Consider the following 16,079-nt stretch of genomic DNA (forward strand, 5'->3'; position numbering starts at 1 on the left):
AAGTCATCTTTCTTGTGCTCTTAAACTTTTCCTCCTGTTCCCATCTTCCCCCCACCCCGTCCTTGCTCTCGTGCACAATTTATGAACTCCTGTCTCTGTCTTCCTATCCCAGGCTTACTCATCTCATTATATCTCCTGATGCCAGAAAAGATGCTGTTGGTTTGCCATATGGTGCTAAGGGATGCTGATATTATCACAAACACCATTTGCCTGGTTTGCTCTAACCCCATTGATGCTTCAGTGGTCTTGCTGCTTCTTTCAGTGTAAGCCTATTTTTCATCCTCTCCTATGACTTATTATTTGTTTCCCATATGGTGTTTTGTATGTTTGAATTAATTCAGCATCAACGATAGGTAATAATCTGGGGATACTTGCTGACAGCTGGCTTAATGTGTAAATGACAATGCTGATTGAAAGTCTAAACTTAAAACAAATGCAGGTAGCTAACTCTCTACACAGTGTAGGTGCAAACTCATTTCCCAGGGTAATTATGAATGTTAAGAGCTTGAGTAAGTTCAAAAGTTTCCAGGCAAATATTTTGAAGAAAAACCAATTAAGAGCTAAAACGTCTCCTGGAGGCACCACTGCTAGTTTATGGTATCACTGGACTGTGAACTGCTGGAGTTTGAGTCTGTTCTGCAAGTCCTAGCACTGTGTTTCTGCTGTGGTTTGTACACAGGAGCTCCTCGGCCACTGTTGGCCACAGGACACTGCACTATTTGGACTTCCAACTTAAGCTGGTGCAGCTGCTATTTTCTGGGCTAGCTAATTAACTTTGCACTTAGAATTCCTGTGTCCTATTTCACTGCCACCATATCTATGGTTAAAATATAGGGATTTAGGACTACAGTCATTCCTGGGTCACTTTTTTCAGACCCTTTCCTCATTGACAACTGAGTCTACCAGTCTCATTATAAGGAATCCAGACTATCTTTTCAAAGTCATTAGGTTGTTTGTCCCATTGTTGCCAAGAGGATATTTCAGACCTTCATTTTCCAATGCTTAAAACCCATCCTTTATTTTCCGGTTGAAATTATTCATGACCGGTTTTTATCCATTCGTCTTTGTGCCAAATTTGTTCTTCAGCCTAAATAGTTTTCTGTTTTACTTAGTGTTTACTTCTCCACCACCCCAATGTGTCTGTGGAGAAAAATCCAGTTGTTTCTTGACTATCATTTCACTAAGGTGACTAAACTCTGATTTTTAAACTTTCTCACGAGTTGCTTCTCCATTACCACAGTGATTTCCTTGGCAAATTTCTGCATGGTTTCTTCTGAGTGCTGCACACAGCTGCTCAGGTGGAGCCTTGGATGAGAACATTCATGTTTTCCCTTCCCCAGCGATAGTGGCTGTCCTGAGACCTGATCTGTTCTTTTCATGGTTGTCACCCTTCTGGCCATGCTTGTCCTCATCCTTTAATGGGCTCATATATCCAGGGTGTCCTTCTACCCATTTCAAGATTATGAGCCCCTGCTCATAACAGTAATTCTTATTAAACCCTAAATGCTTAACCTTGCACTTTGACTATTACATTTCATCACATTTCTATTGCTTCAGAACTCAAGAACATCTTGTTACTCCTGAAAGATATTCTGAACTCCCTGCTATTGGCAGCAGCTCCTGACTTCACACGGTCAGCAGATTTTGTTAGTATACTCTGACTTTTTGTGCCAAGGTCATTAATGAAAAGATGAAATAAGATCAGTCTCAAAAGATCCTTAAGGACTTCCACACATAACTTCCCTCTAGACTAATAATTCCTCTTTCAGCACAACTCCTGTCATTGCCTCTTTAACCAGTTCCTTACCCACGATGTAATTCTTTCACTAAGAATGTTCTCCAGCTGGCTTAACAATTTTCAGTGTGGCACCATATCAAATGCTTTATTGAAGTATAGATAAATTAGATCTACCACATCTCCCTTGTCTAAAAAAAAAAAAAACCAGTGTATCTTATCAAAAAAGATAACAAGTTAGATAGGCTTGATGTACTCTTGGTAAGTCTATTTTATCCCTTAAATCTGTTTATCTGTTTTGCAGTTTACCCTAATGACTTTTTTTTTTTTCCCCTTTTAAAATCTGTTCTAAAGCAATGCATAACACTGAGGTCAGTCTATTGGGTCTGCACTTATGACTAATAGTGGAGCAGGTGCTGTAGGACCCACAGAATGCTTCATCCTGCCTGTGCCAAACCTCTTGTGATGGATTGCAGTACCTGAAGAGATGAAATATGCCAGTTTGGTTCTGCTTTATTTTATTGCAGTACTGTGTACAGTTCGCTTCCATCAGCGCTGCCTCCGTACAATCCTTAACATCCACTGGACTGACTATGTGACCAACACGTCTGTCCTTGAACAGGCAGCAGTCCCAAGCATTGAGGCCATGCTGCTGAGAACTCAGCTGCGCTGGGCAGGGCACGTCTCCAGGATGCAGGACCATCGCCTCCCCAAGATCGCGCTTTATGGGGAACTTGCCACTGGCTGCCGCAAGAGAGGAGGCCCGAAGAGGAGATACAAGGACTGCCTGAAACAGTCCCTCAGCCTTGGCAATATTGACCACAACAATTGGTCTACCCTGGCCTCCAATCGGGAGGCCTGGAGACACACCATCTATAACGCTGCTGCTGCTTTTGAGAACACACGCAGGATCACTCTCGAGGAGAAAAGACAACGCAGAAAGAATCGCGTCTTGTCGATATCACCTGGGGAGTCTTTCTGCTGTACGTTCTGCAACCGGACTTGTCTATCTCGCATTGGCCTTTTTAGCCATCAGCGTGCTTGTAGCAAGCGTGGGTAGAGCCCCTCTCAAATCTTCGTTCGCGAAGCCTAGCCATGATATGACTGTGTACAGCATGGTCTGAGCTGAGAATGTGTCTAGGCTGTTAGCTTGGGATGTGGGAAATCCATTTAGCTGCAGCTGCAGGTCTGTAATGTTGCTTCAGAAGCAGATGGTGATTATAAAAAATTCTGTTTCTGCTGAGAGGTGGTGGTGGGATCTGGGTGACATCACCTTTAAGTTTTTAACTTTTTTTCAGGACATGTCCGAATTTTCCACCCCACAGACCCTCTGCATGGATTTACTTACATTTTTATGATAGTTTTGGGTTTCTCGGCTTTACAAGTTGCTCACCTGTTCTACCAGGTCACATCAAAAGGATCAGCTTTAGTATGATCAGGAAGGGCTTAGCTCTTCTGGGGTAAGTGGGATGAGGAACTGGAGAAAATTCGGACCCAAAGACAGTAGGAATTGGAGATTACGCTGTCTGAGAACATGGCCTGGGAGTTCTAAGATCCTCTAAGCATGAATGAAGTTGTCTGTATACAATGTGGTTCACAGGCCACCCCAAAAGTATTGGAGGATCCAGATTTGCTGATTTATTGGCTGATGGGAGGATTGCTGGCAGTGTTGACTTTATGACAGTGGTGGAACTCGCCTGAAACTCTTGGCAATGCTCGTAAGCACATGGAAAATAAAGCAGATGCCTACAGGAAATACTGAGAAGTCTTCTGCTTGGAGTCAGAGATACTCTGTTCGTCCTTCATTTCTTTGCTGTTCTGTCATGTGAGTGAGACATCACATTAAGGCTGTAAAATGTAGGTATGTAATGCAGCCTCTTTTTACAAGACACATACCAGAGTGTGAGCTTTGGGAGATGCTCTGGGTGGAATTTTAACTTGCTTAGAGTTGTTTACTTTGTCCCAGACTTTAAACTCGGGGAAAGACTGAGTATCTCTTTTCTGAGCAGGCTGAATAGCTGGTGGATGACAGTATTCCTCCCACTAGCTGAATGACTACTATTTAGGTGGAGCTGAAGAAGCAATAAAAGCGTGACTGTGCTTCCACTGGTGAGATTTTTAGCTACTGATTTCCAGTTCTGTCTGTATTTGTATGCATTTCCTTTGCAGTTTGTAAAGCTGTTGTTGAACTCTGACCGATTCATTATGAACGAATGACTTTAGATGGAGATGTTGACCCAACATCAGCAAAACCAGCTCTCCTGAAACTTTTAGTCTCAGCTGCTGTTAGGACACACAATGAACAGCAGCTTGATGACAAAAAATATTTATTTGCTGCAGAATGATAATTGGCTCAGTATGGATGTTAATACGATTTTATTTGGGGATTGGTTAGCAAAGAGATTACATTTTAAGGAATCCTTGGGCATGGAGGTTTTTGTAGTTGTATTTGTTTAATCAGCTTTGGGCACTTGAAATTTCACAGCAGTAAGCCAAGTTAGAACACAGACCTTCTTGCTCCAGCAGAATATGACTGGAAAAGAAAGTTTTCTGTGGTGATATTGGGATGGAGATTTTATCACACAAGGAAGGAACTTGCCTCCAGATGTTGGGGAGCAATGATAGTTCAGCGTTTCAAACTGTTCAAACTGCTCACCTGTACATTGAAATGACACAGAAAGTCAACAGAAACCTATCTGTCTCTCCCCTATGGCTACTTACTCACTGCAAGCAGCCTTACTTATAGAGCTTTAGCATCTTTCTTACAAGTCCTCCTCTGAGTGGGGCCCCTGACACACCCCTGCAATGAAAGACATTGTTTCAATTAAGAGAAATTCAATTTCGTTTTTAGTTAAAGCTGGGAGGGAGGACAGGGTGAAGCTTGATTTGGGAAAATATAAAAAGCAGTGGGATTTGGCTGGAAATACTGGCATTGATATCCTAGCCTTGATACAGAAGTTACCATCTGCTGATGTAGATAGAAGCTCTTGTGTCTGGAGTGGGCATGTGCTGAGTCTCTGGTACAAAGAAAGAGCTCTGGGGCAGCAGTTTAAAGACTTGTTAGATTACTTTGGATGTGTGGGTGTTGCTTTAAATTTTAATGATCATTACAAATCAGTGCTACAGTAAAGCTAGAGGGCTAATGGTCTTCTAGAATAACTGAGTCAGCTCCAGAGACTGGATACTCTATTGGTGTAAAACATTGCAGTTCTGTCAAAGTTCATCATAAGCTGTCGGTTTAGACCATCTGGGAAGTGTGGCCCAGAAGACTGTGAAGATGAAGGTTACAAAAATTATCGAATAAATTGACATTTTTTCTCCATCTCTCTTCTTTCCCTAGGGCAGCCATTGGGGCTCTGGCAGCTCTGCTGAAATCAAGTAAGCTTTTTTCTTCATATTCTTTCTGACTTTCTGGGCTGTGCTGCTGGACAGAATGATCCTGTTGAACCTCATTCTCCCTTGGTATTGCCTCTTCCCTTGGTACTAAAGAGCAATACAAAGGAAAGAGACAGTAGTCCAGTAGTTCCCTTTGTGAGTTATGATTCTTAGAGCTCCAGCTCAGTGGGAGATGGTGCCCTACGTGCCAGGGAGCAAGATGACAAGGGAGCCAGACCAAACCTTATTGTGAGTATTTAGGGAGCAGTGGTTGTCCTGGGCATGGGGAGTACAACGAGAGAAATGGGGAACTTCCTCATCCAGTGACAAATCCTTATTTCTTTGATCCAGCATCACAGGAGAGTGGGGCCAGGACTTCTCTGTCCTGTGATGCTGTTGTACCACCATACTTGCCCAGTTACAATGATGCTGCGGGCAGAGACTTGGAAAAGTTCTATTGTCCAAAACAGATGACCTTATTCTCCCTTTTAAGTTTTTCAGGACTGATAATGTGCAGGCAGGGCTGAGAGATGGTGATTGCTGGGGTACAGCCCTGCTGTGAGAAGCTGTGCTTAACATTTGCACCAGCTGGCTGGGGGGGTTGCAGACCTTGACCAAGCCAGATGACTAAGTAATTTTGTGACACCCTTCCCAGTTTGTTGCTGTTTCCATGGAAAGGGAGAAAAGGCTACAAATAACAGCAGTGTTGTTCGGTTGCGAATGGTAAAGTGATTTTGGGGTAGCACATCATCTATTTTCAGCTGACTTTTTTTGTTTTTTTTTTAAAGCAGTGGGACTGGAATTTGGGAAGTGGTGCTGATACTGTGCAACCAAATAGAACACTACAGACCACAAGTCAGCCTGAACTGTGTTTTTGGATGCTTTCTGCAGTCTGATGCTGAGTGGCCAAGAAAATGTCTTTTAGTTTTCTCCTTGTCCTGTGGTTCAGGACATGAGAAGCTCCAGGCTTTTGGAGTGCACTGCTCTGGTATCTGCATACAAATGAGCTAGTTGTGTCTTTTGGGAGGTGGGGGTCAGGAGATGTGAGAAATAGCTCTGGTTCTTTGAGCTAAATTCACTATGTTTGGAAAAGCGATGAATTCTTTTTCAGGATTGCGCCAGGACAGCTTGCTTTGTAACAATTAACTTATTTGTGGCCATGACCTTGCAGCATTTGAATGGTGCAGGGGTTCTTGGAAAGTTAAAAGTCAAATCTGGTGAATGCTATAGCACTTGAAAATTGCTTATGAAAAAAGGGGATAGAGTTGTATCGAGCAAAGCATCCAGAAGCCCTTTGACATGTTTCAGATGGGGCACAAACTAAATGGGAAGCAGGAATACTGTAAAGTGCTATGGAGTGAATCGGTAGGTTAAATATTGTGAGGGTTTTTTTTGAAACTTAAGAGTGACCTGCTTGCTGGGAAATGGTGGGGAGATTGTATTTTACTGGTGCTGAAGGCTGTAAGATGGATAGGACAAGAACATGGCCGTTCTTTGGGGTATCCCTGTAGGGCTGTGCTATCCTTGAGTGCTTCAGCCCAAAGTGACCAGGGGGATTATGGTTGTACACAGAGCTGTATTGGAGGGTCAGTGTCCCTCTTGCTTTTAGCAGAGCTGCAATTGCAAAGCACACAGTAGTTTTTAAGGGAGCAGGCAGATGGCAGTGTGTCTCCCTGATGGATTCAGAAACATCCATCTTCATCTCCTCAGGCTTCCAGAAGCTCTACTTGAGATTTTGTCCACCTGCAGAGCCAGGGGCTGGCTAGAAACTGTTTGGCTTCTCTTTTCTAACAGAAGCTGATGCTAAATGCTCACTTAACAGGTGCATAACTGCAAGAAGCAAGATATGCCTGGAAAAAAGACATCAGTGTAAGAAAAAAATTACCACCCCAGCTATACCTGGGAAATTTTTGCTGTTGTATTTCAGAGGGGAAAGCTTAAGATTATCCAAAGAAATAAGTGATGGGACACTAAAAAATTTTGCTTTGTTCACAGCAGGGAAGAAATGCTTGGAAACCCAGTGCAAGAAGAGAGTGGCCTTGGTTATGCTGTTCTCCTGTGTGTAGCGATTGTCACGTGGTGATAGTCACAGAGATGGTGAATAATGGAGGAGTAGAAGTTGAGGTCCTTCCTAATGACAGTGCTGTAACTTTCTATCAGTGGAAGCTCAGATTACTGAAACAAATAAGAAATTTCTTGCACGACCATAATTCAATCTCTCACTCCTGATTTATCTCTTTTCAAGCATCCTAGATTGTTTTACTAGTCCTTATATGCATGCTACTTTCCCAGTTGGTGTTCCCCACCTGCCATGCCCACATGGACACAGCAAACAGCTCATAGCAAGTTCTTCCTCCATTGCCTTGTTGTTTTCATAATTTCTGTTGTTTGTACACCATCTTAACTCCCTCTCACTGAAGTGCATTATTATACAGGCTGAACGTGTAGCTTCGTAAATATCTATAAAGGTGCTGAATGCCATGAGAGCATCAGGAGTGTTTTATTTATCTCTTGGACATTATCATCAAGCTTTCCAGTGCTGCCCCTGCCCACCCTTCCTTCTTCAATTTCTAGATGCTTACCACAGCTCAGGGTGTGATGAAGAGGTAGATCCTGACAGATAAACTAAGGTGAGCTGAGGCACTGCAACTCTCCCAGAGTCTCTTCTCTCTGTCCCAGTGTGCACATACTACTTTTTTCCAGCCTCCTTTGGCTTTGTTCTGCTTTTTCTCTGTACATGTATCTTCATATCTTGATTCAGCTCTGTTTTAAGGCCTGGGGAGCTCATCACTAAGCAGTCCTGAGGTATGGAGGGGACAAACCCCAGCTGGAGCTTGTCTGAACAGTGGTGGGAGGTGTGGGTTGCCCTCCAAGTCCCATGGCCTCTATTGTTTTTAGTGAACTCACCCCCCAGAAAAAAACAGGAAAACTATTCCCAGTCTTGGGGGAGTGGAACAAAGCTGGACCCCTGCTATCTAAGCACAGACAAGCACATACCTGGGGTGTGCAGGCTGGAGGGGATGTGATGGACCAGGAGCCACACGGTGGCGATGTGATTATAGGGATCCCCGCTCTCACCACGCCTAATCCAATATGTATTTTGGGTGAGTAATTTGTTTATCAGCAGGTTATTTTAATCTAATTTTGGTTGTATTTGTTATTCCCGACTATCTGTGCTTCCCAGAATTACCAGCTTGCATGTCTTTAAGGAAATTAGCTAGAGCTGGTCTCAGAGGCATTCGCTGAGCGGATATTGAGGGAAAAGGCTGGAGAAACGGGCAGGGCCCTCAGTGCAATGCTTGCCTAGTAAAATTGTAATGAGCAATTTAAAAAGACAGGTTGTGGTGACCTCCTGATCGTGCTTATTTCATCAAGACAATTCTGTGTGCTAACAGCAGTTATTGCTGATGGCCTTTCCCCTCTCTTTCTATATCTCTTCCTTCCTCCTTTTGTGTCTTTATCCTCTTGCCTCCCCCAACCAGCCTTTCATCTCTCATTTCCTGCTCTTTCCTCCTCATCTTCCGTCAACTAACCTTTATTTAACCTTTCACCGACTCCTTTTTTTATCAAAGCACAAGGATTATGCCTTGTGGCTGGTGGGATAAAATAATCGGTGTCATTCTTTTCCTTTTATGCTGGCATCAGGGAGGGGCAAGTAATTCTGAGGAACAGAAAGCGATGTTCTAGCACAGAAGCACATTAGGATTTCTGAAAGGCCTGCACTCTCCACATCTGAATTCATAATGATTTACAACAGATCCAGTGATGCAGGCTTTGATCTTGAGTCAAAATACCCTATTGTTAAATCATCCCAGTTCCTGTAGCCAACAGCATGATGTCTGTGATTTTCCTAATAATGTGCCAGGTACCCATCTCTCATGATCAGTTTAAGACTTTATTATCCATCTATGGATTCAAACTCCAGTATCAACCTGGCTTCAAATCCACAATCACAACTTGTAGGGTATTGTGATCAGAGTTGAATTTTGCAAATAGTTCCATTCATAATAATCTTCTAAAACAGGCTTTGTGTCTATCCTTTCTTCCTGAATTTCAGAGTGCAGATAGTCTTGATTCCATACTTTTAGATTTTTCTCTTTGAGAGGAGCTGCTTTGTGGGAAAGAAAATTATTTTTGTATATCCTTCATATTCCATCCCCCAAGACACTTCATTCATAGACATATTCCAAACTGAAAGTAACTTGGTGCTGCAGAGAAAAAGGTTGTCTTCATCTTCTAGTACATGGCAACATCCTCCTGTTTTGCTCTTCAGGGTGGGTGTAATGAAACCCGTGTTGATGAGTTGCATTATTCTCTGCTAACATCCTCAATAGTGATTGCTTACTGCTTTGTCTTGACATGGGCAGTGTTTGTGCCTCCAGTGATGATCTGGCTTCAGAAAATTCAGTGCTTGAATTTGAGGAAGTCTTCCAAATTCTAGCATCCTTATTTGAACTCTTTCAAACCACTTCAGTCAGAAAAATCACACTGAAAATTATGTGCAACAGTATTTCTTTTTATTTGATTTGTAGCTTTCCAATGAGTTGCAAACAGAAAATTTTATGAAACTGAAAAGTAAAGGAGAAGAAGGAAACTTTTTTTGAAAATCTGTTTCCTTCTGAGGTTAGTTCAGAAGGGTTTGGCTTGCTTTTCTATAATTTAACTTTTAAATTAACATTTAATAACACTAACAATGAAACAAAAGCAAAGCAGAGATTAATCCCTGTATCATGATACAGTTTGTATGACTGCCACCGAACTGAACAACACCTGGAACTAAAACAAATATTTTGGAGTACAAAGAATGAGCTGTTTTTGTACTGAAGCTAAGCTTGTGGCTGATTCCTGGTCTAGGAGCAAAATGTGGCATTTGTAGTTGCTAGAAAATCCTGTCTGTGTTCTCTAGTTTAGTGCCAGCATTCTTTGTCTATCCTAAGTGCTTAAATCAATGCCTGGATTCTGGAGTTTATAGGGCACAAGTGTAGCCCAGTCTTCTGGCTTCCAACAAGAATCAAGCTGATACCAGCTTCTTGCTGGAACTCTGTGTCAGAACTCATCCCAACACTTCATGTGTGACTGTTTCTCCACGGGGACAATTTTGTTTCTATAGAGGATCCTTGTGCTTTTCTCTAGCAAAAATGACCTCTCAATGACCGAATAAAAATAGCTGTATTCTCTTTGCTTTAGGAGATGTCTTGCATCTTTTATTCCCAAGAGGTAATCACTAGAGCAGAGTGGGGAAGTTGGAGATTTTCTTGTTACTTTCACTGCTTTAGGGGCCATAGGGTTAATTTAGCAGAGCGTTCTTATCTCCAAACCATAGCAATGTATGTTCTTGGCATAATGAATCAGCTGAGTGGCATCAACAAAGAGATTCAAGCAGATAGACGGAAAGATAAATATCTCTTTGTTCTGCCTGGTAAGCAGTGTATTGCTCATCATATTTCAGATTGACTGTAATACAGTTTTGTGATTAAATATTGCTGCATGTTTTCCAGTGGTCCCTGTGTTCTTGGCAGACACTTCAAAGGGGACTGGATTGCGAGGATGGCTTCAGAAATGTCCACAGGAACACTGGCAGTCATAAGACTTTTATCTACTAAACTGAAAACCTAGAGTCTGTCCTTGTCTCTTGTCCGCTAACATGAAATGAGAATTCTGTCAAAACCAGGGATTTCTTTCTAGTGTGATCCCCTTGGTAATTTAGATGGTAATTTAAATTTTAACCATTTGAGGCTTCTGCATTTCTGGGTAACTGCACAGTTGATCCAGGCCACATGTTCTGTGCTGCAGTACTTAAACTTTCACTGACTAACAGCACTGCCACTTGGAAGCCACAAATGGAGAGGCAGTTGTAGAAGTGTGGGAAACTAAGAAGATGTCGAGCATTCCCTTATCACCTAGCCCAGCCTCAGCAGGCAGAATTGAAACTCTTGCAAAGAAAATAGCATGCTAAGAACTGGTTTGGGGATGGTGGTGAAGACAGTGCTCCTCTGTCAGAGACGTCAGAATAAGACTATGAAGTCGGACTGTCACAGGATAAGAGTCAGAGATTGCTCAGGCAGATCTGACCTAGTAATTAGTTTTAATGAGTAAATCTGGGTATGTAAAATATCTAATAAGTACAGACGGATTGGAGGGCAATACTCTACTATTTAGTACACTTAGGGTTAATATGGGATACAAATATTATCATGTAAGTTTACTATATGTATCTTAAACGTCACATGCATGCAAAAAATGTCATTTACTAACCTGTCAACGCCTTGTGTCAGGTAAAGGATCTCTCAGCCTTGAGGGGTAACCTTGAGAGACATCCCTACTTGAGGGGAGGTCACTGCCACACAGGCAGCTGCTACAAAGAGAGAACTCAACAGGCCCTGATGGCTGCAGATATTTATAGCATAAAGTGTTTCATACATAGTTGGATTTTTGCTCTTAATGCAGTTTTGCCCACTTATCAGCCCAGTCTTTAGCCAAAACAGTTTTCTTTGGGTTTGGTGCTGAGTTCCCACTGATGGCCTCACACAGTAAGAGTCATTAAGTTCACTCAGAATAGGAAGCACCATCCCTGGGCACTTCTGAAAGCTGCGTGGGAGGAGAGATTCCCTTTCCATTGGACTCTGACCATACCCAGGGAGAAGGGAAGGGACTAACTAAAGATTAACAGTAAGAGGGTCAAAAGACATAGGACATTTTGCCACTTACCACACAGATCCTACATACTTGCTCCAGGAGGGATAGGTTCTTGCTGCCTAAAAATCTGTGCAGTGCTGCTTGTACCTGTATGATTCATTTCCACCATCTGTATTTGTGCCAAAATATAGATAGATACCCAGGCTGGTGCATCCCTAGATGGAGAGACCAACAGACACAGACAGGTGGGGAGGCCTCCTTTTTCCATTCTGCCTTCTGGAGATCTTGGCATGCTTCCTCCTTCATTTATTCACAATTTTATTGACTATAGAACTGAAAAAAAAATGAAAGAAAAAATTAAGAAAAACACTGACAGCACAGGAGAGCAGAGGAGAATCAATGAAATCAGACAGCAGAAACAAAATGAATGTGTTTTTTGCCCTTCCAGCAATTAATTCTCATTGCTTCTGATCAAAGAGCTGAGGAAACCGTAGTCCTGCCTCTCCATCTCTTTCTCACAGAACAAACTATCCCAGCTTCACTTTTCAAAGCAACTGTTTTGATCCTGACTTACCACAGAGGAAACAGCAAAGTTATTCTGCTCAGCTTCCTCCATGCTTTTCATCGAGTATTAAAACTGAGACACAGGACAGTTGTGTGTTCTGGTCCCTATGGAGCTGAGATTCAAATATGGAAATCTGTCTTGAAAAGATGTGAGGGAAAAAAATCACAAACATACTTTATGAGATTTTTTTGTTTTGTTTTGTTTTAAATAAATTCCACAAGAAGCTCTACACACAGTGCTTTCCAGTTTTTCCCTCTTCCTGTCAGCATTGACACAGATAGCTTAGACTTCAAGCACCAAGTGCTAGAGGCTATAAAACTCTAGATCTAGTCCAATTTCATCTGTCCCTGAGCAGTTCAGGGAAGCTCTGAGTCTGATCTAAATTGTCCCTACCTTACACTCCCTGACTCTTTTCTTCTTGTCATGTTTTATATACTTATTGACTTTTACAGGGCTTCCTGAGTAATTCTTCGAGGAAGATTGACTGATTTAAGGGGTTAGGCATCCTGCAGGTTAGTAAACATGACAGCTGGTTGAGGATTAACAGGAAATCATGAATAAAATCATTGGGATTGATAAGGGATTCTCAGGCAATTAAAGTTTTCTTGCAGAAAGTCAAATAGAAAACAGAAATACAGAGTGAAGGTCAAAGGAGGAGGATGACCTTCTACATGCTGACAACCACTAAGCCTCAAAATACAAGATGTACTGGCAGAGTTAGTGTGAGATGGTTAACAGCGAGGGGATACAGTGCTAGAAAACTGCAGGCCAAGGTGTAGAGCCTGGGCAGAGCTGTGTAGGACTGGAATAGCTGTGGGACCAGCAGGTCAGTGCGGGGGCATGTCAGCAGGGTGGTGTGAAGATGGAGAGCAGGATTAAAATGAGTTGGCAGGCCAATCTGGGGGTGCTGTTTGTTGCCAGCCCTGTGGTGCCAACGGTAGATAAAAATTCCAGGACCAGCCCAGGTGGCAGGATAGCCCTCCAATCCCTTCTCCAGGTAAGAGCTTGCTAATGTACTGCAGAGAGCAGACCGAGACAACTTTAGGCCTCTCCAATGTCTCCATCTGCTTCTTCACTAGGACTGAGGTTTACTGCCATGCTGCTTACTTCTTCCGTGGCTTCCCTTGTTGCTGATTTTCTTCAGACAACATCTTTCTATTCTCTCTCTGAACCTCTAGCTTTTTCTCCTGTCCTGTGAATCCCCACTGGTGACCTTAAAGTTCCAGGTGTGAGAGGCTCTGGCACTTGGCTTAATGAACTGGAAATGGATTGGAGCCCACTAGCTCTGGAGAACCCGTACCAAGAGCCATCTGTTGTGAGCTGTAGATGCTGATTGGTATTCAGGGAGCTGAGTTCCTGTCTTAGATTAGCTACCTGGCCCCTCCGTTGATTACTGAGCTCCTGACGGTTTCTAATGTGTGTCACAGCAAATAGTGTCAGGGCCAGTCAGGAAAATATGTTTAGGCAGGGTTGGTTTGAAGGGAGGGAGCCTGGAGTTTGGTATGGCTTCATGTGTGTCCTGACAGGCAAGATGGAACACAATGGGTGAAGGGATGGGTTTTAGAATACTCAGCAGAGTTTATTTTTTATCACAAGTTTTGTAGTCTTCTCTTTTCAGTCTGATATCCAGGAGCTACATGTTTAAGGGAGTATTGCAACTATCTTTCTACATTTTTATATATATATATATATATATTTAATTTTCTTGCCTATGCAGTAAAACCTTTAAACATTACCTGAATATGACCTTTAAAATCTCAGAGCAAGAAAGCAATAGAAAAGAAGCCCAAAATGCTATTGCTCATGTTAGTGTTTTGTTAATTTTTAAATACTGTGGTTTCCCAGAATCACTTTACTCATGACCTTCACTGTACAGGCATGTGTGGGAATACATTTAGAAGTTAAACAATTTTTCTGTCTGTGACAGGACTGTACAGCCATAAGGCTTCTGAATTTGTTGATCTCAGCAAGGTTTTCTCTCAGGATTGAAGTACAGCACGACATGAAGATTTTACGACCTGCTGTTGACTAATATCACTGTTCTTTTGCTTTTCTCACTCCTCAAGAGCTTCTGCAGCTTCAGGAAATCTTGTGATGCTGCAATTGGAATGAAGTTTGTTAGCACTTGGAAGGAGATATGGGCTCTGCCCATTCCCTACTCATGGTTTGGTTCACCCAGTGGGTTCTGGAGCAGCTGTTTGCAGATAGACAGGAGAGAGGCTGCTTCTTTTTTTTCATGTATGATTCCAAGGACCTAGGGCATGGTTAGCAAATAACACCCTAAATAATAATAATTTGGAAAAGTTTAAAAAATTCTATTTTTTTTTAAATGAAGACCATTAAGCGAGAGTGAGCAGGTGCAGGTCTGAGTTTGAGCACTGAGTTGCCACATTGTTTTCAAACAGCAAAAGGTTTAATTCAGCCTTTTCTCTCTGTTTTCAGGGTCCAACAGCCGCCGGGCAGTGAACAGGGGCTACCTGGGTGGATTGCTGAGACTCTACCAAGACTGGCATCGCCATGATGTCTCCAACAACTACATTTACATTCGAAGGGGTCTCCTGCTCTGCCTAAAGTACATCACCAACATCCAGTTGGGCAGGGAGACTTTCCTTGGTTCCAAAGGAATGGAGATTCTCTTTACAAGCGTGCAGGTAAATGACGCTTCTTGTGTTTAAATGAGGTGATTTGGTAGGTAGTGCTGCATTTTACCTCACAGTGCAGGAAATTTCATACTTATATAAATTCAGGATAGGACGTACAGGTGAAAAAAAATGATAATGTTAAGAAGTATTGACTTTTACAGAGTTAGTAATTCAGAAAAGCTGAAATCTTAATTCCTACAAGCCTCATGGGAGTTCTAATTCAGCCTTTTAATGCCTTTTTCTCCTTCCCCTGTGCATCCTGCTGTCTGTTTGGTCTTCCCCTCCTGAAGAATAATGCAATATATCTATAGAGGAATTGCTTAGGTGTTTCATGACATTTTTCTGTTACAGTATCCAGATAATTACACTCAATCAGCTCATTTAGCCACGCCTTTTATAATGAGAAACATCCATCAGCTGTTTTTCAGGAGGCTAAATTTTAATCTTGTGAAACATTATTGTGGGTTCAAGAAAGATGCCATAGTCCTGTGGATGGGATCTCTGTAAAGTATAGAAAAGGCAGGTACAGAACACTGACAGTTTCCTCAGCCTCTTACCAACACGCTTCCTTAGCCTGCTGTGGAGAAGTGACTTAGGGAAAATCCTTCTGTTGTAGACCTGATTCCACACAAGTATTTCAGTTATCATTCTTACTGGCACTATCTCATTCCAGGACCATCACAAACAGAAAGAAAAACCTGTCCCCTTCTCCTGTAGAAAATCCATTGCCCTGTGATTCGATGTGTCTACTTCTTCCCCTTTACCATCACTGCCATGAACGATTCCTCTGTGACTGAAAGATGTTTCTAACTAACAGTACATAGGAGACTTCTGGAATTTTTTTACTTTACTTTCCTCATGAGGAATTGACCATTCCTTTAGATGGGATGAGGTGGCCAGAACTGGCAGACCTTCTGAGGGCCTATGGCCTCTGTTAATGAGAAGTCCCTGGTCTGCAGAAACTTTAATAGGGTGGATGGAAACAGCTACTTGAGGGTAGATGTCAGCTCGTTGCCTCTCCAGACACTTCTGCAGCCCATGAAGCTCTCTGAGCTAACATCTCCTGATAGCTCAGCCTGGGAGCAACTCCATGGGAAGTGCAAACATGGGGTCACCTTGGGTGAGC

General features: G+C 42.5%; 1 protein-coding gene across 1 annotated transcript in view; it reads left to right on the forward strand.

Moving 5' to 3' along the window:
- Positions 1–16,079, forward strand: part of AGBL1 (ATP/GTP binding protein like 1) — a 306,575-nt gene that overhangs the window by 76,224 nt on the left and 214,272 nt on the right. The window contains exons 6-7 of the mRNA XM_027884984.1: positions 5,076–5,113; positions 14,754–14,962. Of these exons, the coding sequence (XP_027740785.1) occupies positions 5,076–5,113; positions 14,754–14,962 (247 nt within the window). The remainder of the gene's footprint in view (positions 1–5,075; positions 5,114–14,753; positions 14,963–16,079) is intronic.

Source organism: Empidonax traillii, unplaced genomic scaffold (genome assembly GCF_003031625.1).
Source record: "Empidonax traillii isolate 1590-97213 ecotype Southwest subspecies unplaced genomic scaffold, ASM303162v1 scaffold158:size1480230, whole genome shotgun sequence".
Taxonomy (NCBI): domain Eukaryota; kingdom Metazoa; phylum Chordata; class Aves; order Passeriformes; family Tyrannidae; genus Empidonax; species Empidonax traillii.